At 43.5% G+C, this 27952-nt stretch overlaps 1 protein-coding gene across 2 annotated transcripts; it reads right to left on the bottom strand.

Moving 5' to 3' along the window:
* Positions 1-1230: 1230 nt before the first annotated feature.
* MTMR9 (myotubularin related protein 9) lies at positions 1231-27901 on the bottom strand. 2 transcript variants are annotated; one of them, XM_080389172.1, is made up of 11 exons: positions 26834-26973; positions 24140-24243; positions 23870-23978; positions 23003-23128; positions 15679-15852; positions 13473-13690; positions 11713-11874; positions 9018-9159; positions 8234-8454; positions 5882-6033; positions 1231-5174 (listed from the first exon to the last, which is right to left on the bottom strand). In XM_080389172.1, the coding sequence occupies exons 3-11, from the start codon at positions 23903-23905 to the stop codon at positions 5023-5025; spliced, it is 1383 nt and encodes a 460-aa protein (XP_080245298.1). In that variant the 5' UTR covers positions 23906-23978; positions 24140-24243; positions 26834-26973; the 3' UTR covers positions 1231-5022. The 2 variants fall into 2 exon arrangements, with proteins under 2 accessions (XP_080245298.1, XP_080245297.1); XM_080389171.1 differs by lacking the exon at positions 24140-24243 and having other exon boundaries at positions 26834-27901.
* Between the last annotated feature and the right edge of the window lie 51 nt (positions 27902-27952).

Here is a 27952-nt window from a genome sequence, read left to right on the forward strand (position 1 = left end):
GTGAGTCATGGACAGGCTCCAAGCAGAGTTTGCCTCTGTCTTCTCCACTCCCATGCATCAGGTGTTCCTACACATTGAATCAAAATACCATGTTTTACACGCAGATAACATGGAGTAAAGAAACCCATCGCAGCTGCCCTGAACAGCCTGTTTGCACAGTACAAGATCTTTAAAGGCAACGTTTTCATGAATGGCATCTCTACTGTACTTTAAATCCAACAGATGGCTTTATATCCTTGTAAATATTCCAGAGTCTTTAGGTATTCTGTTTTAACTGTCAGATTAATGATGTCCTCTTACCGGCACTCAAATATAAGAAGGAAAATTAAATAAAAAGAAATTTTAACACTTGATCAGACAGTTATTTTCTCCCCTTCCCTCTGAAAAGGGAGCTTGAACCAAATCAGGCTGCCTAGTCATAGCTAAAATTATTTTAAAATAGACCCACCCTGTTTCAGCTGGGACTCTTGCAAACTTTTTGCACAAATAGGGACTGAGTATCAATCTTCTCACATCAAAACCTTCAGCACCCTTCACTGTTACCATACAGGACTACACAAGCTGCAGGGCAGCACACACCCCCACAGCTTCCATTTGCTGAAATGCCAAAACCCACAAAAATTCTTCACCTTCCAGAGTAGTTGCAGAAACCACAAATGATGCCACAGGGAAACAGACAGCCCAGTGGTTCACAGCGTATTGACCTACCAGCCTGGAGAGATCCAGGAGCTTCCCTGGTTCACAGCCTCTGTTTCCCAAGAGCCATTTGTCCTTTTTCTGCTCCCTCCCCAGCAACTACACCCAAGTACCCCACCTCCCTTAAAAAACAAGAGGTAACTGTGACCCCAGGTCTACTGATTGACTTGCAAGTTTTTGCTTCAATCCAAACCGTTCTCCCTTTGAAGACAGCTGCCTGCCATCCTTCGGTGACTCCAATATAAGCATAAAAATCTTAGCTAACTGAATTGTTTACCTATCATATGCAGAGCTGGTATCAGAGGACCAAACCCACGGGGGCAAAGCTCTGCAAGCAATGCACACGCTCAGGGCCTCAACCTTCTCCTTTCCCTGCAGTCCCACAGCACAACCGCCTCCTCTACCACCATAGCATGCATTCAGCTGTAAAAGAAAACGTGCATGAGCTGAAAAGAACCAAAGTTTCAGGCAAAAGCATACATCTGTCACATACACACACACCCCCAATGGAAAAATGAAGGCAGTACTCAGAAATTCAACACTGTGATTAAAGAACTTTTATAGTCTTCAAGGTTTTAATTTGAACAGACATTTCTGCTATGTTCTCAACATATCTACAGCAAAGTTTACAGTCACTTTGTATCTGGTTTTCACCCTCCAAATGGCTAAGCAATCTGAGCCATGACAGTTTTTCCTCAGATTTGTTACTTTTTTTTTTGCAATATATTTAACACCACAGCAGTTGGGATTCTGTACATGTACAGCATACATCTACCAACACAGCATACAACTCCCAGCCCTGTTACTTATTTCATCAAAAAAAGAAATACAAGACTGACTGATGCAGCATCCAAGTCCAGTTAGCAATTCCAGGTGTTCAGACAGAAGTGCACTCATCACTTAAATTTGTACTAGTTGAGACACATAGCACACATCACACAGTGCTATTCAATGTCACAGAGTTACAAAAAAAGGGAGTGCTAGTATAGACATTTTCTCCTCATACAGGAACCTGTACACGATAGCACTTTCTGGGGCTTTAGCAAAGCATACATTAGACGCCAATATGCTGTACAGTGCAATTTAAGTTATATCATATGCAACATGGACAATAGTGCACTTAAACCAGTCACCACATTCAAGAGTTAGATTAATACAATCAAAATATTGAAGGTATATATTCCCTTATGAAAACTGTGCAAGTTAGATCCTTTTCCCTTTTTTTTGGTAAATGGCAGAGCGTCCGCATTGACTGACCCCAGAGTTTGGGCGAGGGGACCCTCAGTGTCCAGCTTATTACACAAATACCTATGTGCAGAAAGAGCAGAAGCAGGGGTGTCAGCAAAGGTGTAAGGCAGTGTCAGGCTAAAGAGCCAGAGCCAGGCACTGCCACAGCGCTCACAGCTCAGGAAGACACAGGTAACCTGCAAAACGGGTGTCAGCGATGGCGTGTGGCAGGGTCCGGCGGGTATCTCCCTCTAAGAGGAAGCAAACTGATCATCAATATTAGGTATGTGTATAAATGTGTGGGGCATACAGGAAAGCAAAGAACTGGAGCGCTCCATTATGTGTTACCCGAGCAGCCACCAGACTGGAGCCTGGAAAGCACTGGGAATGAAAAGGTTAAAAGAGAATATGCAAGTAGCCTGACAAAATATCTGTGAACTGTCTTCTCCCAGGAGGCTGTAAGGGTCCGTGCATATTGTCTCAGCTCCACCACCTGCACTACCTAGCAGGTCCGCTCCAGATAAGGTCTCATGGTGATTACTTGCAGGTTAACTTGAGCCTCCAGCTCCTGCTATTGGCAGTGACTGCAAGGTGACCCATGGCAGAGAAATCGGGGAAGAAACCGCTGTGGCTACTCAGACCCACACTAGCGTTTTCACATGAAGGCTGTGATCCACACCAGCACTAAGCCAAGGCAGCACCCAGCACTCTGGTGTGGGTTGAGCCCCAACAGACAAGTCAAGGATGAAATGCCAGCTCAGAGATAATTTTCTGCCTTTTGTTAGCTGTCACAACTGGTTACACAATTTCCTCAGATGCCTGCAGTTTGCATGAGAGACTAGAGCCAGGCAATTAGGTAAAAAAACCACCTCTTTCCTTCTCTATTATTTAGCTCAATATATAATTACTATGTTAATAAATTGCATAACCTTTAAGTGTGTTTTATGTATAGTCCATTATGGGGAAAATAGTGCCTTTGAATCCTTCCTATCTGGGTAGTGGTAATACATTTCAGATGTACAGAAACAGTGGAAATTCTGAACTGGATAGGCATACAACATCCAGACAGGTGTAGATCCCACAGATTTACTTTTAAAGGGTGAGCAATGATTTTCAGGGCTTAGATTTGCAATGTACCCAGAAGCCAATGTCTAGAGGAAGGCATGGCCAACCTGTGCCCTCCCCTGTTACACAGTACACATCAAGAGCCACCCTGAGCAGCACTCTGTCGGACTTGATTTAGAGAATGAGACTGTCACTCTCCAAACCTAAAAGCAAACCGGTATCACAAGTAGGGGCAATTATTCTCCTGCCTTCAATGAAAAAAGATTTAAAAAGGGACCTCCTTATTTTTTAAGTCAGGTGACTTCAGGACTAAGCTTAGGTTAGTCAAGAAGGAAATAATTAAGGAAGTAAGGACCAAAGCAAAAGGCATTAAGGTAGCACTTAATCACTATCACAATTTTATATCGCTTCCTTGGTTATGGAACTTCTCTTAAAATCGATTTAGTGGTTACAGGATTTTTGCAGATTACTCTCCACTTATTTCTATAACAAGTGAAGATCCTGCATTTTCACATGTATCTACCTTTATGAGAAGTGGCTTTTAAATAAAGGCAGATTCATTCCAAACCAGCATAAATTATCATGGAAGCTCAACAGTTTCAAAGGGATCAACTCTGATCTAACGTAGGTCCACTAATTTCAGTAGAAACAGGCTAACAAAGTGCTTTTAAAATAATCCCAGCCACATACGTTGTTGTCAATTCACATCATCTCAGTCACATACAGCTACCAATGCAATCAAGCTGAACAAATGCCTAGGTGAGTTAATATTTCAGACTCACTTTTATCTGTTTTTTTTTTTAAAGGAAAAAAATTGTCTAGTGAAAACCGATTTTATAAAAGTAGATTGCAGTCACAGAAACACAAATATCAGCTACAAAATACAGTTACTTGGAAAGAGGCTTATCCCTAAAGTCTTTAAGCAATTTTAGCACCTACAAATGATCTAAACTATTAGCATTTTTGTAGTGTGACAGCTTCTTAACCTGCAGCAGCTACCGAGTATGTTAGAACACCTTAATTTCCAAATTCTGCTTTTGATGTTTCACAAGAGGTATAGTAAGAGCACTAGAGGAAAAAGCACACCAGGTAAAGCAAAAATGTTTTGTTGAGCTGTAGATTAAATGCTGCTCTTGCATCCTAGCCATGCTGCGAACCTGTTTAAGCATACAAAACCAGCCAGTGCAGTTGGAAGTTTCAAGAGAGCAGCCTAGCCGTAGTTAAAAGGATGGCTCTGAGCCACTGTTTTGCAGTGAATGCCTCCGCCAACTACTACTTAACCTTTTTGTTTTCCAAGTAAAGTTTTTTATTCCTTAGGAAGATATTTGTCCATGAGGGACAATTCCACTGAAGGTCATGGCATGAACATTAGCAGCAGAATCCCTAGTTCGGTTCTGTAGTGCACTGAAATCTCTTGCTCTAGTTTGGTGTTTGACTTACTGCTCCTGAGCCAATGCTTAACACAAAACCCTTCAAGTGTTAGATGTGAAGGCTACTGAGACTATCTTATAGACTGGTAAAGCCTGTAGTTAAATTATACCATTTTCTAGTTTTTCTAGGAATCTAGAGAACTAAGCTGCCTTACTCTTGGCAAGTGCTTTCAGACAAAATGCCTTTACTTATCTATTCATAACTTGGTATTTTAATCCTTACGAGTGTTTGAGGAGTTCAACAAAACCTGAAAAAGTTCAAGCTAAATGTGAAACATCCTGTCTCTTGGCCCATCCTGGTCATCCATAAGCTGAGTGGAGGTAAGAGTTCCAGCTTCTGACGACACTGTACACAATTTTGAGACAGAAAAGCTGCCAAGAGAGGACACTATGCCCAGCTGTGTACATCTTCTGTAAACAAAACAAAAATCCCTCCCAGAGACCAGGGAGGTACATAGTGTGAAGTGAAGGTTTTAGCAGTGGGAGGACTGAGGGTCAGCTGACCCAGAGGGTTCTGCAATACATGCACCGTCCATGTTTAGTCTTTAAAAGGGGACTGGAAAGGAAAGACGTGAGGCAAAGCCCTGCCAGCTCACAGGTTCTCCTACATCTTATCATCTGTTTCCATCTCTGCTAGCTGCCTCCTCAATGCGTTAACCTTTGCCTGAAGTTCCTTGTTGTATTTTATAATGTTGATCATTTCTTCGTGGGCTTCATCTAGGAACTTGGAAGGCCTGTTCCACCGAAGAAAGACACCTGAAAGCCCAGAGACAGTGCAAGTCAGAAGGGTTTCTTGTAACAAGGAAGAAACGTTATCCATATTTCATCAGCTCTCAAGCTATGTGCATACAGTTCATGCACTTTTTTCTCCCCCTCCCCCCCAAACAGCATTTAGAAATGCTGACCCTCCTCTCCAAGTTCACCGCTTTATTAAACAAGGTTAATAAAGAAAAAATGAGGGGGTTTCAGTACTTCTTTCTCATATACTGATCAGACCTATCCATATTCAGTCTCCACCTTGCCTTGACAGCCTGCTTGCTTCACCATAAGTAAACTCTTCAGCATGCATGGGATGGAGAAAGTTTCTGCAGCAGGGACCTACCACACAATGTGGTCAGTAATGGAGAAAGGGAAGTCTTGGCTGATATAGAACAAAAGCCTGGGGCCTGCAGAACTTCTGTAGATTAGGCTACATCACTGCAGAAATACTGTGCTAAGTAGTTACGTGGTACTAGTAAGGCTCCCTGGCACAGAGCGGCACACCACCAAACCTTAGAAGGAAAAAGCATTATATCTCTTGGGATGGCACATGCTAAAAATACTTTGGAACAGATTTCAAAGGGAGTGAGATTGCCATCAGCTGGAATACAGACTAAGCACGGAGCAGAGACAGTGCTTAAGAAGCTTTACAAGTAGCCACAAAATATATATTGCCTGCCATAGAAGCAGCAAGCCTGGCTTACCTTCCCAGAGCTGCAGGCTCTGTGGGGCAACAGAGGGCCAGATGACAAGGCTGTTGGCCTCAAAAAGAGGATTCTGGAATTTTCTCAGCTCTTCAGACCTGTTCACCCAGGACCACAGGGACATAGTTTTTTGTGGCAGCTTCAGTTTAGACCTAAGAAACCCATAGGGACAAGTTAGCTTTCACTTTTATATTGTAAAGAGTCATTGTGTGAGACCCTCACAGACTAGAAGGCCACAAGCTTTTTCATGTGCTACTAGCCCAGACAGTTCAGGCTAATCCCTTCAGTACCTCTCACCAATGCCACTTTAGGCTTATACCTTGTCCCATTTACTCAACCTGGCTGATTACAGTCAGTTTTGAAGAAGCAATGGGGAAATAACATTTATAAGTTGGGTGAAGTTAGCTGCCTGCTGTCCAGATGAAGTCACCTGCTCGAAGTGGTTCGACTGCCAGGCTTTGAAAGGGACTGAACTCCTGTGTTAAGACAGAGCTGGGAGGTGTGGCAGGTCTGCATCAAGGACAGACAGTAGTGCAGTTCTCAGGGTACATTAAGGCGGCAGAACCGCTGGACTCGTGCAATGGGCACATCTGGTTAGGTCCCTCTGGTGGCAAGAAGCATCAGAGCACAGAGAGAAAGCCACGCTGTTTTCCTGGGTCAAACTACCTCCACGTTTGGAGTTATACAGAGGTCTGGGTCTGTTCCTTAAATTCTGGCAAACTTCATTCTGCTCGCACTAGCAAATTGAACTGCCACCCAGGCAGGAGATTGACTGTCCCTGTGAATGCTTCAGACAGCACAGGCTTAACATCAGACTTCAAACATTCTCTGTGCTCACAGGCTGACATGGTCAGATGTGACAGGCAGGTTATTACATGTAACATTCAATATTCTTTCAAATTTCATTTTACTGGTTTCAAGTCTAACTTGGTTTTGCAGATGACCAAATCAGCAGCTCTGCAGAAGAATCTCTTCTAAGCAACATTTAAGGGCAGACACATTTATAGGAAGCTTTAAATTGCCTTCCTTATCTGTAATTATCAGTTCTGTTTTTCCCTTCTACTCATTCAGCGGTCTTCAGTTAAGCAGGACACCATCAGACACGGTCTTACCAGGGTCAGCAATCCTGAGAACAGAACTGCCAAATTCAGAACAGGAATCCAAACCTCTCTGGCAGCTGGCATCTGCCACAGAAGGCTCCAGTCCTCTGGGGCTCCACTGTGTTTACTACTCCCAGTAGCTCTACTCGGGGCATGCCTAGAGCTGCCCCACCTGGTACAACACAGCACCTAGCCCAGGCTAGGATTTCAGGAGCTAGGTGCTGATCTGCTCAAGCTTCTAAACAAGCTCAGCACAGGCCTATCACAACCTGACAAGGCAGACTCCAGCAGAATGCAGTCCTGGCTGCTTCCTTTCAAAGCTGCACAAGCATCCCCATCCAAGAGCTCATAGCATTCACTCAAACTCAATCAATGTAAACTGACATTTCACACTTCTCAGAGTAACAGGTTACAGCTGGAGGGATTTTTGGTCTTTCCATTGAAGTTGCAGTACTGCATGGACAAAGAGACCTCAAACCTAATCCTGACGCTCAGAGCCAAACAAGTAAAACTTTTGCCAAGGTGTAACTGAGGCTGAAGATGTTCAAGGCCAGGTTGGACAGGGCTGGGAGCAACCTGGGCTAGTGGAAGGTGTCCCCACCCATGGCAAGGGGGTGGGAACTAGATGATCTTTATGGTCCCCTCCAACCCAAACTATTCTATGATAAGATCTTCCACGGTTTCCATTTTCAACAGTTAATGGATGATATAAAAAACCAAAGCCTTCCTTTCCTGGGGGTATTGGGACCACTGGGCTGCAGTCATCTTCCTCCCTGACAGTTAAGGTAAGAACCAGACTTTTCAACTTTGGCTTCTGACTGCCTTGACCTTCTCCTCCAGGCCTGCATGGACAAGTTTGCTTCTTACCACTATGAGTCACACCATTGCTGAACTCTAGCTGTTTATTCTTTTATGGGAAGAGTTTCTGCATAAGAGACTATATAAACTGGTGATGGGCAGAGATCTTTCAAGGCCACAGAGGGAAACCGAAAAGACAATCTAAGGTATTAGCTTGGACTTGAAGATTAATTCAGCTCCCTGCCCATACCACAAAATTTATTTAGTCACACTGTCCCACTTGTAAGAGGGACAAGCCCCCTAACATTGCACCAGACTACATAACTGCAACGAGAAGTTCACCCATGCTAAGGGAGACTGCGCAAGCACCCTCACCGTTTTTCAAACCGAGGTACCTTTATTTTTATCAGATACAGTCCAATAGTTAGAGTTCAAAGCAAGAATCCTCACCAACCTTTCGTTTTCATTGTTTCCCAGGAAAGTCCCAAACTGTGAAGCGTAAGCATGTTCGAAGAGCATAATGAGGAACTGTTCATTGAATTCAAAAGAGCAAGGGAACTGACGAAGTATTTGCCACACACAGTCCAAAAAGAGCAGAAACACTGGGGCCTCCCATTTTTGCTTGCCATTTGAATAGGCTGACTGGGCACAGCGCTGCTGGAAGGGGTGACCAGCCTATACACAAGAATCAGAGAAAGCATCACACAGACTAATGGGATGTGAGTACATGTAGCAAAATGACTTTAGGTTTAGTTCTGTCCATGCAACAATGCTATTACTACTCTCATCTACAACAGTAATTTCATCAAGCATCCAGTCACAAACTGCTAGGAACCATGACCAACTTTGCTGCCTTTTTCAGGCTATGTAAATAACCTTGTATTTGATCAGAGAATTTTTACCAAAACAAGCTGGTGCACCAAAGGACCAGGCTGAGGATATTAGCTGCAGAAGTGCAAAGAGTAGAACTAAGTTTTTGTGGTTTAGTCTGAACAGCATTCTCTAAATTTAGAGATGTTCACCCTGAGCACACAAAACAGGTAAAACCCCAAAACCAAAACACTACCATGAGAGGCAGAGGCACAAATGAGTCAGTTAATGATGTTGCTCTTAGGACAAAGGCCATTCACACTACACAGGGCTGCAACAAGGTCCAACCTATTTGCTGCCTCTCAGGCTATTTCTCAATATAACTGTCACTGGAAAAGATTGCCGCTTTGTCCATAGGCATTTCTTACCTGAAGCCACTCCCTCACAACAAGAGATTCAAAGCCACGTATGGTCCTGCACCTTGGATCCAAGATAATCTGTGCCAGAGAAGTGACCTGGAGCGTTGAATCAGTTCCTTCAGTCCCATGGACTAACACTGATGCACCTTCCCTGTAAAAGAAAAAGGTGGAAAGGAGTAAGGGTATGAACAAGCAGAACACATCAAGGACATCTGCATCCCAATGGACACCATGACAACCCATGGACACCAGTATTGCTACCATGACAATGCTGAGGTTTTGCTGGCACTTTATCGTTTCCTCTCTCTCATAAGCTCCGCATCCTGCATGGAAGCATACCACCTTCTCCACATGGATACTCAACCAACACTAACCAGAGCTCTGCATCACTTTAGGCTTAGCTTCTTGCTAAGCATTCTGGAAATCCAGAGCTTTTGCCACATTGACAAGAGATGCATGGTGAGATCTCTTTTCTGGTTCTCACAATTTTGAAATGGTACCCCTTTGAGTTATAGCATGGAAATGCATCTCAAAATTTGCTTGTGTCATTTATTGATTTGCTAAGTACTCTGAAATTTTCCCATAAGCACTGCAATGAAGACACATCATCCCCTCAGATGCTCTGCAAAACAACACTCAGATTCTTCCTCAAACTGGGCTTAATTGCATTTGGGCCTCAGCTGGGGTTTACTGCAAGAAAAGCTAGCCAATAAGCCGGTTCAGGAAAAAAAGAAAGATGGACAGAGCTTGGCCTCCAGAAAGGCAGCAGAGTTCGCATGCTGAGCAAGGAAGCTTGTCAAAGAGCCAAGCCCAAAGGTTCTTCGCTCATCAGCCAGCATAAGTGAATCAACAGAACAGCATGAGGAGGAGAGGGCCCTCAGAGTTTGGGGCAGGAAGGTTTTGCACATTGCTAGGGGCCCAGGTGCTGTCACCCCCTGCCCCAATCCAGTAGGGGCTGCCCAGGACAGCCAACTGCCTCCCCTCTTCTCCATCTTATGCTGTATTTGGATACAATATTAAAATCTCATCCATATGCTCCTGAAAGAAAGACTATAGTGTTAAACGGTATTTTTACCGTTAAATGGTATTTAACCGTTAAAACGGTTGCCTTTACTCTTCCCAAACTTTGGCTCAATGTCTCACTTCTGCCAACATCCTTACATCTAGAAAGAAAGTGAATTGCAGGTTGCATTTGTTTCTATACAGAGATCCAAGGTACACAGCAAAGCATTGGTAAGAAAAATCAATCTACCAAGCAAGTAGCCTTGCAGATATGACCTGCTTTTTGAAATGAAGAGCATAAAAATCTGTACCTTAAGTATTGCAACACCTTTGTCTATAGTCCTACATCTAACCCCAACCCATTTATGGTTGCCTCTATGGTATAAATAATATTCAGATACTTCCCTCTCTTCCTCCCCAAGGCAGATAAAGAGGCTGCTTAACAGTCAAGCACAATTGCTAAGGCTAACCGCAAGCCTACATGCTCCTCGAAACGGGGCACACCAGGATGACACTATTTTCACCTTTCATCTTTCAGGCCCCAGACCTTCAAGATCTGTCCCAGCCATTCCCTCCTTGCAGCCGATATAACTGAACCATCCTTGTCAGCCCAGCTGTAATCAAGGCAGACCAGACACCAATGCCAGGCTGGCATGCCATAGCACCAGGTAAACAGAAAAAGCAAAGCTAAAGTTAAAAAATGATGGAATTGCTCATTGTCCCAACAAGCCAGAGGAGTTTCGTCACCGATCTTTCTCATTATACACACGCAGCAAAGAATTACAGATAAAGCTATTGATCAAGAGCAATCCTTTTCTGGCACAGTCAATAACTAAACAAGCACAGCCAGTGCTTTTAAAAAGCACAGCAGCTCATACTTTAACGCAGTAATTCTGTTTTACCAATGAGACTGCATTTCAGCCTACTTGTGTATCTGTGTAATATTCCCTAGCTGGTATGAAAAGCTAGGTTTTCCCCAGGTTTTGAGAAGGGCCTTCCCCGACAGAGCCACAAAGAAATCACATTTAGACCCCTGCATTTGGTCTTACAAACAGTGGCACCCGACAGCTAGCTTTTGTTCTCCAGCCAGAGGTCTGAAGACAAGTTAGCCAAGTCAGCAGTATATTAAAGGAATGTCAGGTTAAAAGAAGTCACAAGCACTTAAAAGGGATGAACAGGATTGCTTAGATAGGCCTATGGGGATAAAACTTTCAAGAATAAAAAGCACCAGACCAATTCCTGGGAAAAATAAGAAAATGCCATTGTTTTAATCTTTAGAAGCAAGGTGGGGTATCGGAAAACTTCAGCTGCAAAAAAAAAACCCAAACAACAAACTTTATAACCACTTCTGTGTTCTCAATTTACTAGGCTACTGAACAGATACATGTCTGAGATGGACAGATTCTAACGTAAACCTTCGATAAAGTTAACTACATTAGATTGGTTGCATCAGATGCAGGAATATACCTTAACTAGATGATCCAATACCTATTCTTAGTCAATATTTCCTCCTTCAGGCAGCTTGTACTTCTAAAAATGCAAGCATGATTTATTGGAGAAACATTCCTCAACCATGATGAAATGGTATGTTGCATGGGTACAAGCAAGCCAGTTACTAATACTTAAAGTGGAAGCAGAGGTATTTAGCAAGCAATCTGTAATGAGTGAATGAGAAAATCAAGGCTCTCTGAAAAAGATTTACCTGTCAATACACTGAGCAGCTAGACAGGCTGCAGTTAGTATCTCCTTGATGTGAGTCAGCCAGTTGGAAGCTTCCAGTTTACTAAGCCAGCGGTCCATATTGTGTGACTGGTCATTACAAGCTTCCACAAGTTTGATGAGGCTTTCCTGCAGAATATTAAACCTTTGGGAAAAGCAAAATATTATAGATAAGCAGTAACAGCAACCAGGACAACATGTTTACAGAAATACACTGATCTCAAAACCAAGCACTACAATTTATATGCAGTTATTTCAAAAAGCATGACCCTATAGAAGTGAGGTCTCCTGCTTTCAACGGTAATGCCAAACCAGGGCCAACAGCCAGCACAGTGCCACTCTTTGGACATAAGCAGTCTCTTACCTTTCAAAGCAAATTGCTTCATAAGGCATTACAACAGCAGGGTCTTTTCCTTATCTTGAGCTCTGTGTGGGTGCAGCCATATCTTAACACTTTCCATGTAGAAAGTGTTACAGTAGCCTCACCCCCATTACCAAATACAAGCGTGACGGTAGTACAGACATTAGCAAGTGTCAGCCAAGCTTCAAGTGCTGCATTTTCACTCTCTGTACTACACCAGAAGTTTTGGGGGAGTTTTAACTTGTAAAGCTGCAACAGGAATCTGAAAGCCTTCCAACACAAGGACACATCTCCACTGTGACACAAATTTTTAAACTAGACTCAACTTTGCAACATAGAAATTAGTTTGGCTAATTTCTTAAGAATGAAAGAAAAACAGGGGCAGGGAACATTTCTGCATTTGCTGCATTATGTCCTCAAGCCCTGGAAAGCTGGCATTCAGCATACAGCTGATAAAACCAGATGCTTCTCTGGTCTTGTTTCACACTACACCTGCCAGGGACACCAAACTACTGATGGATCAAACACCACTTAACACTGATTCCAGCATGTGCTCAGGTCTAATAGAGGATGCAGCTAGTGGACTGGATCAAAGAACAGATCTCTGACAAAGCCAAGTGACAAAGAGATATTTAGTCTTCACATATTATGGTTTATTCATTCCTCTATCTGATGCTTAAATCCACCTGTAAAATAATCAACATAAAATTTAAGTCCACCTAAGATTTTTAGAAGCAAAGCCAAACACTTCAAAGCAATGGGCAGGAAATTCCTTATACTAGCTCCTCAAGAGCTGGCCTATAGAGTGGTGAGAGGAGCAACTGCTTTCCAATAGCCCCAGTAACATTACTGCATGCCCACGTAGAAGGATTCTCCAAAACTAAGCTTTAAAAGCAGTTGAATAAGGTCAGACTAAAACTCTATTAACTTAGTAGCTTGTTTCCAAATAACCCAATTTTAGAAGTCTAGAGAAACGTACTGTGTAAGAGAAGCATGACTGCCACAGAACAAATCCTCAAATGCAGAAGTTTCCTGGCCAGGTACTTGCTAATTCCTGTGCGCTACTGCAAGAGGGGAACACAGGAAAGCTGGATCACAGCTACATATGGTCAGAGAAAGAGATGGCAAAGGGAGATTGCTTGATGTCTGAAACCTGCAGTAGGTTGTTCAGAATAAGGAACCAAACACACCTTTCCAAAGCCAGAATACCTTTATCACGCACATACCCCAATTTTGTCAAAAACAGAACGTGACTCTGTTGACAGGAACCAGGCTACCTGGCCACTTCTTACAGAAGCAAACACTTGGTGGAGCTAGCATGGCTCTGCCAATGCAACCCTACAGAGCCACACACAGAGGAGAGCCTGTGCTATTTCACCCACCTCTCAATACATTTGTGAATCTTCCTCCATTGGGGATAGTGTACTTCTTGTTCAAAGCCCCCTCCTTTGGCCCTGGCCTGCTGGGCAACACTCAGGGACCTCGTATCAATGATGTAGCCACGCTTGCCAGGCCGTAGTGTGGCATTAATAAGCTTCTCGTCCTCTTTACACCGTCTTCCATTTGTACCTGTAAGAGGCTGGCTACTTCGCATCATGACCTGCAGAGACAAATAACCATGATTTAGGCATTTCTCCATGGAAATAGAGGGACTTCAGACTGAAAGCCACTGATCACCTGAGCGCCAAGCCAAGAACAGAGATTTAAACTCAGTATGCAAAGGACACCCCTGCATTAGAGGATTTCTCAGGGGTCTGTAATGCAGACTGCAAACTGATGCATTAGATCATTGGTTCTCAACACCAGGCATGGAGAACAGCTCTCTAGAGAAGTGTGCTACTGAAATTCACCCAGGGTGCTCCTGTTTTCCTTCACAGTTCAGGTCACTTGTTACAATGCTTATGGGAGCGAGATAGTTCAACCTTAAAAAGCTTCCTCTATCAGTTGAGGGCTAAAATTCAAGTGGGGCCCTCCTGGATCTCCAGCTCTTTTCTGTGGAGTTTCACCAGCAGGTGCAGCTCTCACCCCACCACGCTTCCTACTTCCATCTGCTTCAAGTTTGATCCACCACACCTGGACCCAGACAGACAAACGTCCTGATCTGCACTGCCTGATGCACAGAAACATCCCCTTAGTTCTTCCTACAGCGGCTGCTCTCCCTTGCCCTGAATCATTCAGTTTAAGCACAATCCCTTGCAGGGACTGAATTTATTTGAAAAACAGAAGTAGAAATCCTTGACTTGAGCGATCATTTGGCAGGCTGCTTTCTAACTTACGGATGCCTTCTTAGAGGCTTTATCCCTTTAATTATTCCCTTAGTACCACCTTTGTGAGCCACTGAACTGGCTTCCTGATGATAGTTCCTTTATCAACCAACATCTTCAGGATTGTCATCTTTAACATCTCTTCCCAACTGCGTTTTTAAAACACTTGAGTCATTCATGTGTTAGATGCCTCTTAGGTATAGTTTTACTTAGTGGCTAGACTAATAAACCTTGGGTCCACAGATTTATGAGCTGAGATTTCTCTTTAGCAAATGCCTTTCAATTCAGAAAGCATCCCAGCAGCTCAAATAACTGAAATGTGAGGGCAGCCAGTCACCAAGCCAAGCTATGCTCGTGAACTCTGAGTCAGGAGAGCAACATGACAGCCAGTGTTACTGTCACAAGTTCAAGCACTCTGAGCCAAGTGCTATTATATTCCTCACACTTGAACTGTGCACAGTTTGGAGAGGCAATTGAACAAATCTTCCCTTGATAATTTTCAATTGAGCCAAGAAAAAGCAGAAAGCACAACTGTTATGAAGTTGGTGGATGGCTGATTTTAAAGCAAAGCAAAAAACCCCAAAGGTACTACTAAGTCAGACTAGACATCCTCCAATTCAAGCCTTACAAGTCTCAGCAACAGGAGGTGAGAACACTTCAGAGCACTTGACTCAGAAGCCTGGATCAAGTTTACAAGCTGCAGGTTGGACATCCCAACACCCTCAGAACTAGTCATATCAGCAAGAGATAAAAAGAATTAACTCAACAATTTTATTAAGTACATTTCTTAATTAATCATTCACTCAATTAGATTTTTGGCTTGTCAAAAGGTGCTAAAGTCTGCACAACACCAAGAATTTGCTGCTCCTGAAACCTGTTACACATTGCTCCTTCAACCGTTACACAGCAGAAGTAGTGCTGGCTCTGGGCATGCTTGCTGTCATTGTGACTGTTAAAAAGGAAACAGCCCACCACCCAGAGACAGGACAATGTGGTTTCTGCCATCTTTTCAGCACAAAACCTCTTGGCTGACAAAGCAAATAAAGGTGCCAGCAGTGGCTTTACAAGTCTCATCTTGCTCTTACTGCTGCAAGCAAGCTTATGCCACACACACTCCCAAACAAGCAGATTAACAGCTGTTTCTAGGATGGAGATTACTCATTCCATCACCCAAAATGAGTTTCGCTGCATACACTTAGGAAGTTGGAAACCAAAATAAGCAAACTTTGTGTGAACTGTATTAAGTCTAGAGCTCAAGTTGTTTTTTCATTCAACAGATTCACACACTTCCTGCAGGTACAACCATTACTCAAACGCAGCTTACCATCCCATTCTTCTTATGATAATAGCTCAGGACTGGGAAGCGACTGCCATGGCGAAACATGGCAACTTTCCGAAGCGCTTCATCATCAATGGATTTAGGGACAATGACAACTGGAGGGTAGGAGGGACAGACAGAGAATTCCTTATTGATGCAGCTTAGACGCCATTCATCTGTCTGAAAAAGATCAGAACACATAGGCTTTGGGTCAGAGAAAACATTACTACTGTTACAGCATAACACATTAGGGCAGAGGAACTTCCCTATTCAGGACAAAGCACGCACAGAGTAATATTGGTGATCTATGCTATTTGCACCACAGATGAAAGTTCAGTTGTCACTACTGACATAATCACTTTTGTTCACACAGGAATCTGGACCCCCCATAACAGCACAACTACACTAATCTGTCAGATCAAATCCAGCACCACATCTTGTCTCAAACAAGAACATGGCAAAAGATGCCATTCAAGAACAAACAAGCCACTCTCTACAGTGTCTTCCTCACCCACTATCTCTCAGACGTTGTATTACAGATGCTTTAAGGTATATCCCTACCTAGTCCTTTTAATATCCATTTATAAGCTTATTGACCAATTATTTCTGGCCCCCACACCTCTTGATGCTGCCTGCAATCATAATAGCTTGTTGCAGCTGCTCCCAGAAGCTCATTACCCAGCATGCAGATAAAGCTCATAAGCAACAGAAGAAGTTATCAGGTGACTCCAGTTCTTGAGGTGCAGGAATTGAACAGCTGTTCCCCATCTGGTTTACCTACATCCTCAAACAGCACAAAATAAGCCTGCGTGGTCAGAAATGGGCAACTGTGGCTTTTAGTTATTTCACAGGCACAGCAGACAGCATGTCTGCAGTACACATTACGACATAACTCAGAAAATTTGCAGACAGCTTCAATCTCATAGGAAGTAAGAGCATGGTATGCCTCTGGGAAGACCCCAGAACAGAAAAGTATTCCTACATCAGCAGACTTAGAGGAAAAAGGTTGATTTAGATGCAGGTAACACAGGCTTAAACCTCTATCTGTGCTGAGAGCAAAGTTAGTAATACTATCCACAAGGCAACGGTGGCCAACAAAGGCAAGAATGTCTACCAACCCCAGATGATAAAGCTGCTTTGAGGTGAAAACTGCAGTTTAACATTTCCAGCTTGGCTCTCTTCTATGGGCTCTGCTTTACATAAAGCACTGCAGCTCTTCCTCCAAAAGCACCTTCTGGAACCAATACAGCATCTAAGCCCAAAGGTCTCATCGTGAACTCCTGTTACGTAGTTTTTCAGCCAAACACTTGTGAAAGAAGTGCTGAATATTGGCACCCTGCATGCACCTGGCATGAGAACTCAGGCTACCCGATACCCAGGATCAGATGCAGGACTTGGCTCAGTCTCAGACAAACCCAAAGGTCAATAAGCAACCTTGCTGACAAGGTGTCCTCGCTTACCGAAGTCCAGGCTGGAAGAGCTGACACTGCCCTAACTACAACCTTGGACAAACCCAGCCTTCATGGAGGGCTTGCTGCTTCTGGACTGGTACTGCACCACTGCCTCCTGCATTGAGGATACCATCCAGGTACGCCAAGTGGCCACAAGGCATATATTTTCCACGGGGGCACATATCACACAGCAGAACCTTGCCTAAAGTTTGGCAGGGAACTGAGCTCATGGTCCCTGATGGCAGGATGGTGGCTTGACTGGGCTGTATCTTCAGTCAGTGCATCCTTACCCTACATTTCCTATGGCCAACAAAACCTACTGGCAGAAGCCTCAGTGGGGGGAAAATGACCCAGAAGCCTCTACATGTTTTAATTTTAACAGCAGCGTTAAATTCTTAAAAGCAGCAGCAGAACAGCAGTCAAGTTTGCTTGTAAAAGCTCCAGACACAAAGAAGTAAAAATGAAATATAAAAACGTTTTGAAGAGGAAGAGGCAGCTGCTTTCAAGGTGGATTTTTCCTTTAGTTCCTACGCATTGACATGACACACGTGTAAGAAAGCAAACAAGACCTTAAGTAACCCCTCAGCTGAGGTGGTTTTGGTAGACTGGGAAACATTTGCATGCAGCTGCAGTAGGCAGAGACCTCATACAGATACTATAAAAATACCTCTACTCATTTGTGTTCAAAGAAAGCTTCAGCTAGACAAAAAAGTAGGGGGATAAAGCAGGTATCACAGAAAGTAAGAGAAGAGCATGACAGTTAAATTATACTGTAACAGAATACACAGAAGCCCACATCAATTCAGAAAGGTTGGTTTAACATGCATTAATTATACAGCTCTGATCAGAGGTAGGTCTCGTCTCTTTCCTCTCTTCCAGAGGCTTGCTGCCTCTTGCCCCTACACCTCCTGCTTGGTACCTGATCATAGAAACCAATCTGACTGGCTCACTGGTCCAATGGTAAACTAGGACTGACTGAGGTAGGATTTCTGGCAATGAAGTCTTTCCATCAGATGAACAAGTTGGTCCAATTCACAACACAGTTTTGTCATCAGTAGATCCAAGGCACACAGGCTGTGGCATAGGAGACAGCAAAACTGTCCCTTTTGGTAACAGCCCAAGAAAGAGATGCTGGGAAAGGTACATGTGCATTATCATCATCAAGAACAGCAACTGCTACTAGTGTTTAGCAGCCTATCCAGACAGGTTTGCACCATCCTTGCTTATTTATTATTCACTAGCCTCAAAACAGCTCTGAACATCTACCTTTTATAAAAAGCGAAGGTTCTCCCAGATGCAAAGCTAAATTGCCTCTGGCAGTCACATCACAGGTAGAGATTAAAAGCCCTGCATCATGTAAAGGAGGCTGGCTGGTCACAGCTCATGCTTTTATGTTAATGTACCAGCAATGATATTTTTTTTATAGCTTTTTGAGGTGTCTACTTTAAGTTAGAGCAGATTTCATATGATTGTGTGCAATTTGTTTACAATGAAAAAAGCATGGATATAAAATAGAACTGATGAATACCTTACTGCCACACAGGATGTGGAGAAGGCAAAATCAGAACTCTGTGGTATGATTTGAGAGACTGACTGTCACTGATATCACCAGCATGAAAAGGAATGGAAGAGTATTGATCCTATTTATCTCCCACTTTGGTAATTTAACTCTGCCCATAACCTCCCCTCCTCACCATTTATAATGCAAGACAGACGATATGTTATGTCATCCAGTTATAATTTACTGTTACATGGAAAGGATGAGGATCGTGGCAGCAATTGGCACCATTTGTCTTCTGTAGCATAGCTACTTCTGCAGAGATCCAGTTAACCTCTGCAATGCCAGCTTCAGACTGCGAAAAGTATACTCCAAGATGAATCAGACAGTAAAACCCAACAGTGCAAGTATCTTCTTGGCTTTTGCTTGGGGTATGTCTGCAATTTGGAAGAAAAAGTTGCCATTACAACTGGAAGAGCAGGTAACAGCAATTTAAGTATGTGCAGCAGTAGATGCAGATACAGGAAACAGGACTGCAATGAAAGAGAAGAGGGAGATCTCACCTTCAGACATCACTGGATATATATGCTGCATGAAGCTCAGAGGAAGTACAAGGTTAACATTTACTTCTCCCAGCAAGAGATCTGTACTTAAAGGATTCAGAAAAAGTCACTTCCACTTCAGGCTAGAAGCAGCAAAGGATTGGTGGTTGAGCATAAAGGGGAGAGGACTCCAAAGAAAACAAAGTAGTCAGAAGTATTGTCTTGAACACAGTGCAGGACTAACTTTTACATTTCTATTTTTCTTGTCATAGTACTTGTTCAGAGATACCGATTTTTCAAATGTTACTGAAAGGCTAAAAACAACAGTTATCTTTCCTCCTAAAACTTACAATTATTAGGAGAGGTTGTTTTGCACAACACTGTGTGAAATGACTCAAGATCTACTAATAAGCCTTAAGAAGAAAAGTAAAGAAACCAGCATGGACTTCAAAGGATGCTGCAAAGCAGCAGAGACAGAGGCTATTCCCAAGAACAGGCAGAAGGCAACAAGCCCTGTTAGTAAGAGACTGAGTGTGGACAAGAAGTATACAACATATGCAAAGATTGATGTTTGTCTGATAAGAGCAAAATACGGGCTTTTCGCACCATTGCAAACTGAGCCCAAACCCAGGAAGTTCAGCTTTTTTCAAGAAGCTCCAGTACAGAATACAGCACACACAGCTGAACTGTCCAGAACCTTGAGCTCTTTCCTACAACAAAACAGAGGGCCAGGGAGGGGGGAGAAAAAGAAAAAAAAAAGAAAAACAGTGAATGAAGAAAGTGAATTTTGTGGCAATGTAATACCTTCATGTTAATTATACTGTTAGTATACAACCTTCTCATGGCCTCTTCACTTAAAGTTAAGGAGAAACTGAGTTTTCCAGAGTTACAATCTGCAGTATCTTGCAGCTGTAGAATGTGGCAGAAGAGAAATCTATTAGCTTTTATCAAACTCCTCAGAAAAAAATAAAACCTCCTGTGTGTACTCTTAATTCCATTCAGCCACTCACTGGTTACATAGTAGTACAGTGAAGAAATATTTTTTTTTCCCCACGTGTTTCACCTGACATACCTATAACCAATCCAGATCTCATGTATCAACCACCCAGTGCTTCAAGCAAAAACACAACACACAACAAAAAGCTGGATAACCAAGTATTAACTATCCTGTGCAACTTTTACTCCATTCATATATTTGTCTATAGTATCTTTAAATTCTCATCTCACAATACAATAATTCGGAGCCTGCAGGAACTGTGGAGTTTTCGCTCTGACATTTAGTGAAATGTTGAGCTGATTATATTCATATGATTTAATTGTCAACTGAACTATTCTGTTGATCTGTTTGGTTTATCAGAACAGCAGTTCACAGAAACACACTTGACAGAAGCCCTGCTTCCCCGTGGTATAGGTTATTCCCAAGAAAATAAACAGGTAGTACACACACCAGCAACCATCGGCAAACAACAGCCCACTGAAACTTTTAATTCCTCCATTTTTTTTAGATCAAATGAAGACATTTGACTTAACAGCTCTTCCCTTTACACCTTCATGGACTAAATGCAAGACTGCTGTGATAGTATATAGCACCCTCCCTCATCCTGGAGCTGAGCTGCAGGGACAAAGCACTTACATGGTTTCTATCAAATTCTAGGGGTGATGCTAGGTGACACTGTCAGATCAATAAAATTGAGCAAAATCACACAGTGGGTATGTGTGTCGGGAGAAAACACATTTGCCACAACATACACCAAGATAAATAAATTATTATACAGTATAATAACTATCTAATTTTTTACTGTATTACCTAACTTTTAAAATCTTTAATTTTTATAGTTTTACTTTGCCACTATAGAATGGGTCAGTTTTAAAACAACTCTCCTGTAGCAGAAAAATGTGGAATTAATCTGTTACTAGGGGTGCAGTGTGGATGAAACACGGTTTTTGACAAGTTGTTACCATACTGGGGAAGGTAAAGGCGTAACCGTTCCAGATGGATGATTTAATGGAGAGGGAGGTAACTCTCCAAATTCTACTCATTTGACTTATGGGAGGAGAAAAATTAAATCAGCCATTTACTCATTCTAGCCTGTAATGTAAGACAGTTCAATTAAAGAACAATAAATATTTGTTCCACAATATATTCATCTGTTGTTCAGGAAACACAAGTCATTTGAACATGGCTTTTATCACTGTTTTGTTGAAGTGGAGGTTTTTTGTTAAAGTGGAGCTGAAGTTTTGGGTTAAAAGCCAAGAATCAATCAACAGCTGTTAGACAGTTACCTTTTACAGAAATTAATTATTGCCCTTGAAATGTAGTGCTGCGAAGTAATCAGGTTTTTAAACAAAAACCTTCCAAGGAACATATGTTCCAAAAGCTAGGAGATTCATAAGCTGTCAATTCATTTTTAAACCTCTGAAAGAAAAAAGGGAAAAAAAAAGGGGGCATCAACAGATCCATGTTAGCACCTGTATCATGCTGGTAAGTACAACCATCAGCAGTCATCTGATCCCTGAAATCTAAAAAGGATTTTGTCTACACATAGAAAGCAAAACACAGAGGCAGAACCACCTCCTGCAATCCTTCATTGAGCTCCAAAGGATTTCCTTCTGCTGCCTTCAAACCTGCTCTCACACTCCTCCCTTCTCACCAGATAGCACCTCTACTTCTGGCCTTTTTATTCTCAGCAAGATGCCTGCAAGCTTCCTCTGCTGAGCTGGGAAGGCATCTGCTGCTTTGCCTCCAAACAGGAGAACACTCTGATCTTTGACCTCCTCCGCTGAAATTAAAACTGAACTGTGGTGCTAGTTATAACAACAGGTCAGTTTGTATGTCTTTAGACAACAGATGAAGATAGGACATAGAGTACTCTAATCAGGAGACAAAAATAGAAAGGTCTCTTAACTCCTTTAATTTTCTAGTGACTTCATCAAATGAAGCTGGTCAAGCTAATCATGTTACTCAGTTATTAGTCATAAACAGGAAGTGATAAATGCTCCAGACAAAAGAAAAAAAATCAATGTTCTTTGATGCTGTACTAATGGATGTGGTCTCAGAAATCTAAGATGATGCAGCAAGCACACATATTTAATGTGAAACAAAGACTTGGACCAGAGAGATGCTAACCCATAGCACTATTAAAACAGGCAGGCAACTGCAACCGAGCCAGTTCCCACTATCAAATTCAGCATCCTAAAATGAAACTTGCATAACAGATACAACAGGCAACACCCACAAGAACAATTCCTACTTCACAGTCACCAAAATAATACCAACATGTTCTCAAAGCACCTGGAAGAATAGGACTGGAAATTTCCTGCTCTCTGAACCCTCCCAAACACAAACTAGAGCTAAGAGTGTTTCAAATTGGGTACCTTTATCTACTGTCATCGTGCTAGAGCGCTAAGAAATCCTTAGCAATTTTTTAAAGGCAGCCTCATTTCAATTAAGAGGTTGACAGAGATTCATTGATGCAAAGTTAAGTACAACAAACCCGGGCCAAAGGTCTTAAATTGGTTCTTACAATAAGGCAGGCCATCCCCATAAGGACCAAAACATTTCTGACCTTCATGTCCTCCCAGGCAACTTCAAAACAGGCCTCAAAACTCCATTTGTACAAGGTGAAACACAAGTGTGAAATAGGAATAGTGAGCACAAAAAGAAATTCCTGATGTTTACAGAGTGACTATTTGAACAACACCCAGTTTTCACCCAGGCACCAGACTGCTATTCTTACCATCCAGGATTTCCAGTCCAGACACCAGTGGGTGAAATACCTCACAAGCTACCTGCACGAGTATATCCAAGCACCTGTGCATACCCATAACATCCAACTTACCACTGAACTAAGGAGCTCAAACTCTTGGTCAGGGAGAAAAGAGCGCCAGCCATCTTCAACAATTTCAAACATGGGCCGGTAGAAGAAAGGATACATGAGAGTGACAGAATCCAGGGTGGAAAGTGCCTGTGTGGGAGACAGAAATAAACAGCTGCTTAATTCACTCAAACTGCTATTTTATTGCAGGAAAACATACAGCAAACAGTGTTTTCTTCTAATATTGGTGATGCAAACTTAAGCCACCCGGAAGTATTTCAAGTTTAGTGGTCATATACTAAGTTACCTGGAAAGTCTTTTAATGTACATAAAAAACCAGCAGCACAAACAAAAGCAGGTAACAGACAATCTAACAGCAGCTGTGGGGTTGTACACAGTATCATTTCTGCAGGCTACCCTATGTGACAGCACCACACAGGATGAGAAAGATACACACTGAACAGGTATAACTAATGGAACACACCCTATGTAGCATTTACCCCATTACTGACAACACAACTTAAACTCAAGAAGTCACTTAATGTTGTTTGAGAGGCATGAAATTCAACCAGCCTGATTTTGTTTTGCCTCCTCACACTCTGGCATGATGAAGCCAAGCTTCATTTTCCCAAATGCTAGAACAACATACTTGATCAAGAAAACTAGGGTGGTTGGTTGGTTGTTTTTTCTTGTTTTTTGGTTTTGTTTTTTTTTTTTTTTTTTAAGAAAACCCACACCTACAAGCAACAATATTTTAACAATTGAAAGGAAATCTCCCACAGTTGTCACTTGCCTTCCAGAACATCAATGAAAACCTTCTTGAAAAAAAGGTTGTTGAGATCAGATCAAGATCTGGGAATATAGGAGTAATTTATCATTATGAATTCTTACCTCAATAGAGCTAGCAATGTTCAAACACTCCTCCATTCCAGGTATATCCAGCTGAATAATTCGCAGATCTTTGCATTTTATAATGATGGTACCCAATGAGCCCACAAACCTACAGCAAGACACAAAGAAAGAGCCTCTTAAGAATGGGATCTTCTAAGGTACGAAGAGGTATTATAGCTCTTCCCACAACATATGCCTACAAGACAAAATTCCATTAGTAGTAATTTATCTGCAATATCATCTTTAAAAAAATAAACAAAACAAAGTCACCTCTTTATTTGGTATTTGGAAGTTGTTGTCCACTTTTAATTCCATCCTTGGGATACGGCAGTGATTGGATATGAGATAAAGAGAAGGTTTTCCTCCCAGCTTTTCTTTAAGACATGACAGAGAAAAGGTGTGTTCAGGTATTTTCGGATAGCACTGGAAGTTTCCAGTTTCACTGAAGTAATGCATTGAAACTTTTAATATTGCTACAAACACGTGAGGTTAATTTGCTTTTTAAAGTAACATTTCAGTCTTGCTACATTATACTCCCTTGTCTTTAACAAGAAAGTTTGGTTTCTGATACCTGCAGTGCCACGAAGCAATTTGCTCTGCAGACCTCAAGAGAAGTCAACGTCTTACCACTGCTGGCTACAATGCAAGTCAACCCAGAAAAAGCTCTATGCTACCAAACAAAAACGCAGCTCACAGACGCCCTCGCCAGTCTTCCTTATGTACCTAAAAGAAGGACGATTCCTGAACAGAAACAACGTTTTCTTTAACTAGCCGCTAGCATTCACAGGAATGACGTAGATTTTGGTTCTCAAAGCAGCGAACTGAGGAAAAGCAGCTGAGTTTCCTCACACACCACAGCAGTGCTTGCAGCAGCCAAGGGTGATGCAAGAAGCAGAAGCAGGCAGGACCTGCAGGACCAAGTTTCAGTCCCTCGTGGCCTAACTCTCAGTCAGGCGAGGCATGCACCAGGAAGGGCAGAGCCGTACACACTCCAAGGAGAGCTGTTGCTCAGCTCTGGGTTGCTTCACCTCTGCTACAGAAGGCACCTGTAATTTATTGTAGCATTATTATTACCACAGAAAGGTCATTATCTATTTCTACCGTGCAGACAAAGGTTAACACGCAGAACCAATTATAATTTGGGTAGTGCTGAAGGAAGAACTACAGGCATTTTGACAGAAAAGTTCCGCAACTCCAGCAGAACCAGTCTGTGCATCGTTTGCCCTCGTTGCAGAGCCATTTCACAGGTCTGAGATAACAACACAGTGCAGCTATAATGCATCACCAGGGCTCCATTTTCTTTAACTAAAAAGATCATAGGAGACCACCAGAGACTGTTCTGCTTCTCAAACAAACCCTACAGGCCTTATTTCAGTCACTTAAAAAGCCACAAAAATTTAAGCAGCTGATTGATGACCATCTGATAATTAGAGAAAACACCATTTTGTACAAAAGACACTCCTACCATGAAAGCAGAAAAGATGTTATGAACCTGGCACAATGTAACAGTTGTCATGCACTAATAACCTGAAGTAGTGCCAAACTGGACCCTTCCACAACCTTTAATGGTTTAAAGGCCTTGTTATTCCATTCTCTCGGGCACTGAGAATATACTCTTACCCTGTTGTACAGCAAAGTTTCATTGTTGTTATAGTCACACATAGCTACTCTCAGGGAGGGAGATGTCTACTCTAGAGACCTTCTAGAAACCAGGGCTGGCAATAAAGGCTGCAAGTACGTGCAGACGTACCTATTAATCACATACTAAGCTAACAACACACTACCCCTTGCCGTAATTTAAAGTGTTCCTTGCTTATTTGGTATTAACTTACATTATAACTGCAACTAAGCTCATAAAAAAAATAAGAAAGAAAAGCTTGTCTACAATAATTTTCACAACAGAGCTACAGCTGGTTTAGTACAAGCATAAGGAGAAGGACAAACCACCCTGATGACTGAGCAGTACTAGATGGGAACTAAATTCCTGAGGCTTCCACCATGCTGTTCCTCTCCACCCTCAGGCCAAGATGCAGCATTTGTCAGAAATTCTCAGAGAAGTCTGGAACATGGGAACAACCTTATTCAGCATCCAGTCCTTCACCCATTCTCCGATTCTGAGGCAACCCGATATCTTTAATTACTGCTGCTTGATTTTTCCAGGCTTGCTGGCAGAAAGGATATCTACCAGATGTCCTTCAAAGGCAGGGGAAACAGGGAGCTGACTTTGTAATTAACAGCAAAAAGAAAATATTAGGAGGAAACTGAAAAAAGGACAAAGGTGAGGAAGCAGAAGACAATGACCAGGTGAGATGGGACTGCCACTCAACAAGGAAAGCATGATGGGGCAACAGCACACAAAGCACACAGAAGTGATGGTATGGAGGCTCATCTCTGAAGTCTTTTTAACAAAAGGGGATGGGCAAGGAGAAAAAGAGTGCTGCAGCTCCAGTTCAAGTGTTATTGATTTCCATAAGCAGCTGGAGAAGTATGGGGATGATGCTGTTGAGCAGTAGGAGGCTGATCTGGGGCTGAGAAAGTTCAGAACCCACTCCTGTCATCAGTTTTGCCAAGTGACCCAAAGCAAATGACTTTATCACTGCTTCGGCTTCCATCTTTGTTTAAAGGTGGCGGTAAAGATGCATCTTTTATAAAGCATTTTGAGAACTACTGATGAAATGCAATGAACAACTAACACAGAATACTGCCAACAAAGGCTTTTAAACATTAAAAATTCTGACCCTATATATGACAGAAAACCCCTCTTAAGATGCGACAATATCCAAGCAGAGCAAGAATCAACCTGCCCATGCCAACATTCTGCCCCATGCTCTAACTGACCGTCCTTTCTCCTCTCCAGACCTAGATTTGGGACAGCTGAGGTGCAAGCCAGTATTGACAACCACTCTTCAACCCGTGGGACACAAACAATGAAGTATGGGTAGGCAGGGAAATTAGGAGGCATACCTTTTTTCAATAGAATCAATGTTGGAGTGCAGCAGCCACAGCTCCTCAGCATTGTCTTGACGCCGTGAAGAAAAAATGAGGTGATGGCCAGTCAGACAGAGAGTCCCCTCCACTGCCAGGTAGAAAGGGCGGTGCAGGACGACATTGTCTGCTCGAGGGGTCTTGATCAGCTCTGCAAACTCCATGCTTGCTAGCAAAGGGAAGGGGCCCAGGGAGGCCTTTGCCACAAAAGCTTTCTGGAGGAAACAGAGGCAGCCTCAACAACAGCAGCAGGGACGGGATGGAGAATCTGGGGACAGCCTGAAACCGGCGGGCAGCCCTGTCCGATGCCACCGGAGGCAGACGGGGGCATAACCCGCGGGTGGGCCTGTCCCCCGGCCCGCTGCAGGAACCCAGCCAGAACGCGGGGATGGGGGGAAGGCGATGCGGGGAGCCGGAAGAGCGGGTGCTACCACAAACCCCGCTCAAAGCAGGCCGACGCTCTCACAACGGCCCCCGCTTTCCCAGGGGGACGCCCAGGGCCTGACCGACGGGGCTCCCTTGGCGGCTCACTGAGGGGAACCGGCGGGGAGGGAGACCTTCGGTGCTTGACAAAAGGAGGGACAGGGCTGCTGCGTGGGGGCCCGGCGCAGCGGGGCGGGAGGGCAGCGGAGGAGCCGGGGAGGGTAGCCCCGGGCGGCGCAGGGGGGCAGCGGCCGCGCCGAGCCGCCCCAGGACCCCCGGGCCCCGCTGCTCCCAGCAGGCTCCCCGCAGAGCGCTCCCGGCCGGAAACTCACGGGCTCTTTCCCGGATGTTGGGCGCTCACGTGACCAGCCAGACCCAATCACCGCCAGCGGCCGCCCTCCGGGGGCGGGCCTCTTGCCCTTACCGGAAGCGGTGACACCGCGAAGAGCCCGGTGCACCTCACAGCCCCACGACAGCCGTTCCGGGGCCTCACGGGGTATTTGAGGGAGGTGGGCGGGGCCGGAGGGGCGGGCTGGGCAGAAAGAGGCGGGGACTCACCGGAGGGAAGCCAATGGGGGAAGGGACAGGCGCGGGGAGGGGCTTGGGGCGGGCCTGGACGATGCCGGAGTGACCCGGCCGGGTGGGGGGCGGGGCTTTGGGAGGACACGGGGCGGA

Source organism: Falco punctatus, assembly GCF_963210335.1.
Source record: "Falco punctatus genome assembly, chromosome: 5".
Lineage (NCBI taxonomy): Eukaryota > Metazoa > Chordata > Aves > Falconiformes > Falconidae > Falco > Falco punctatus.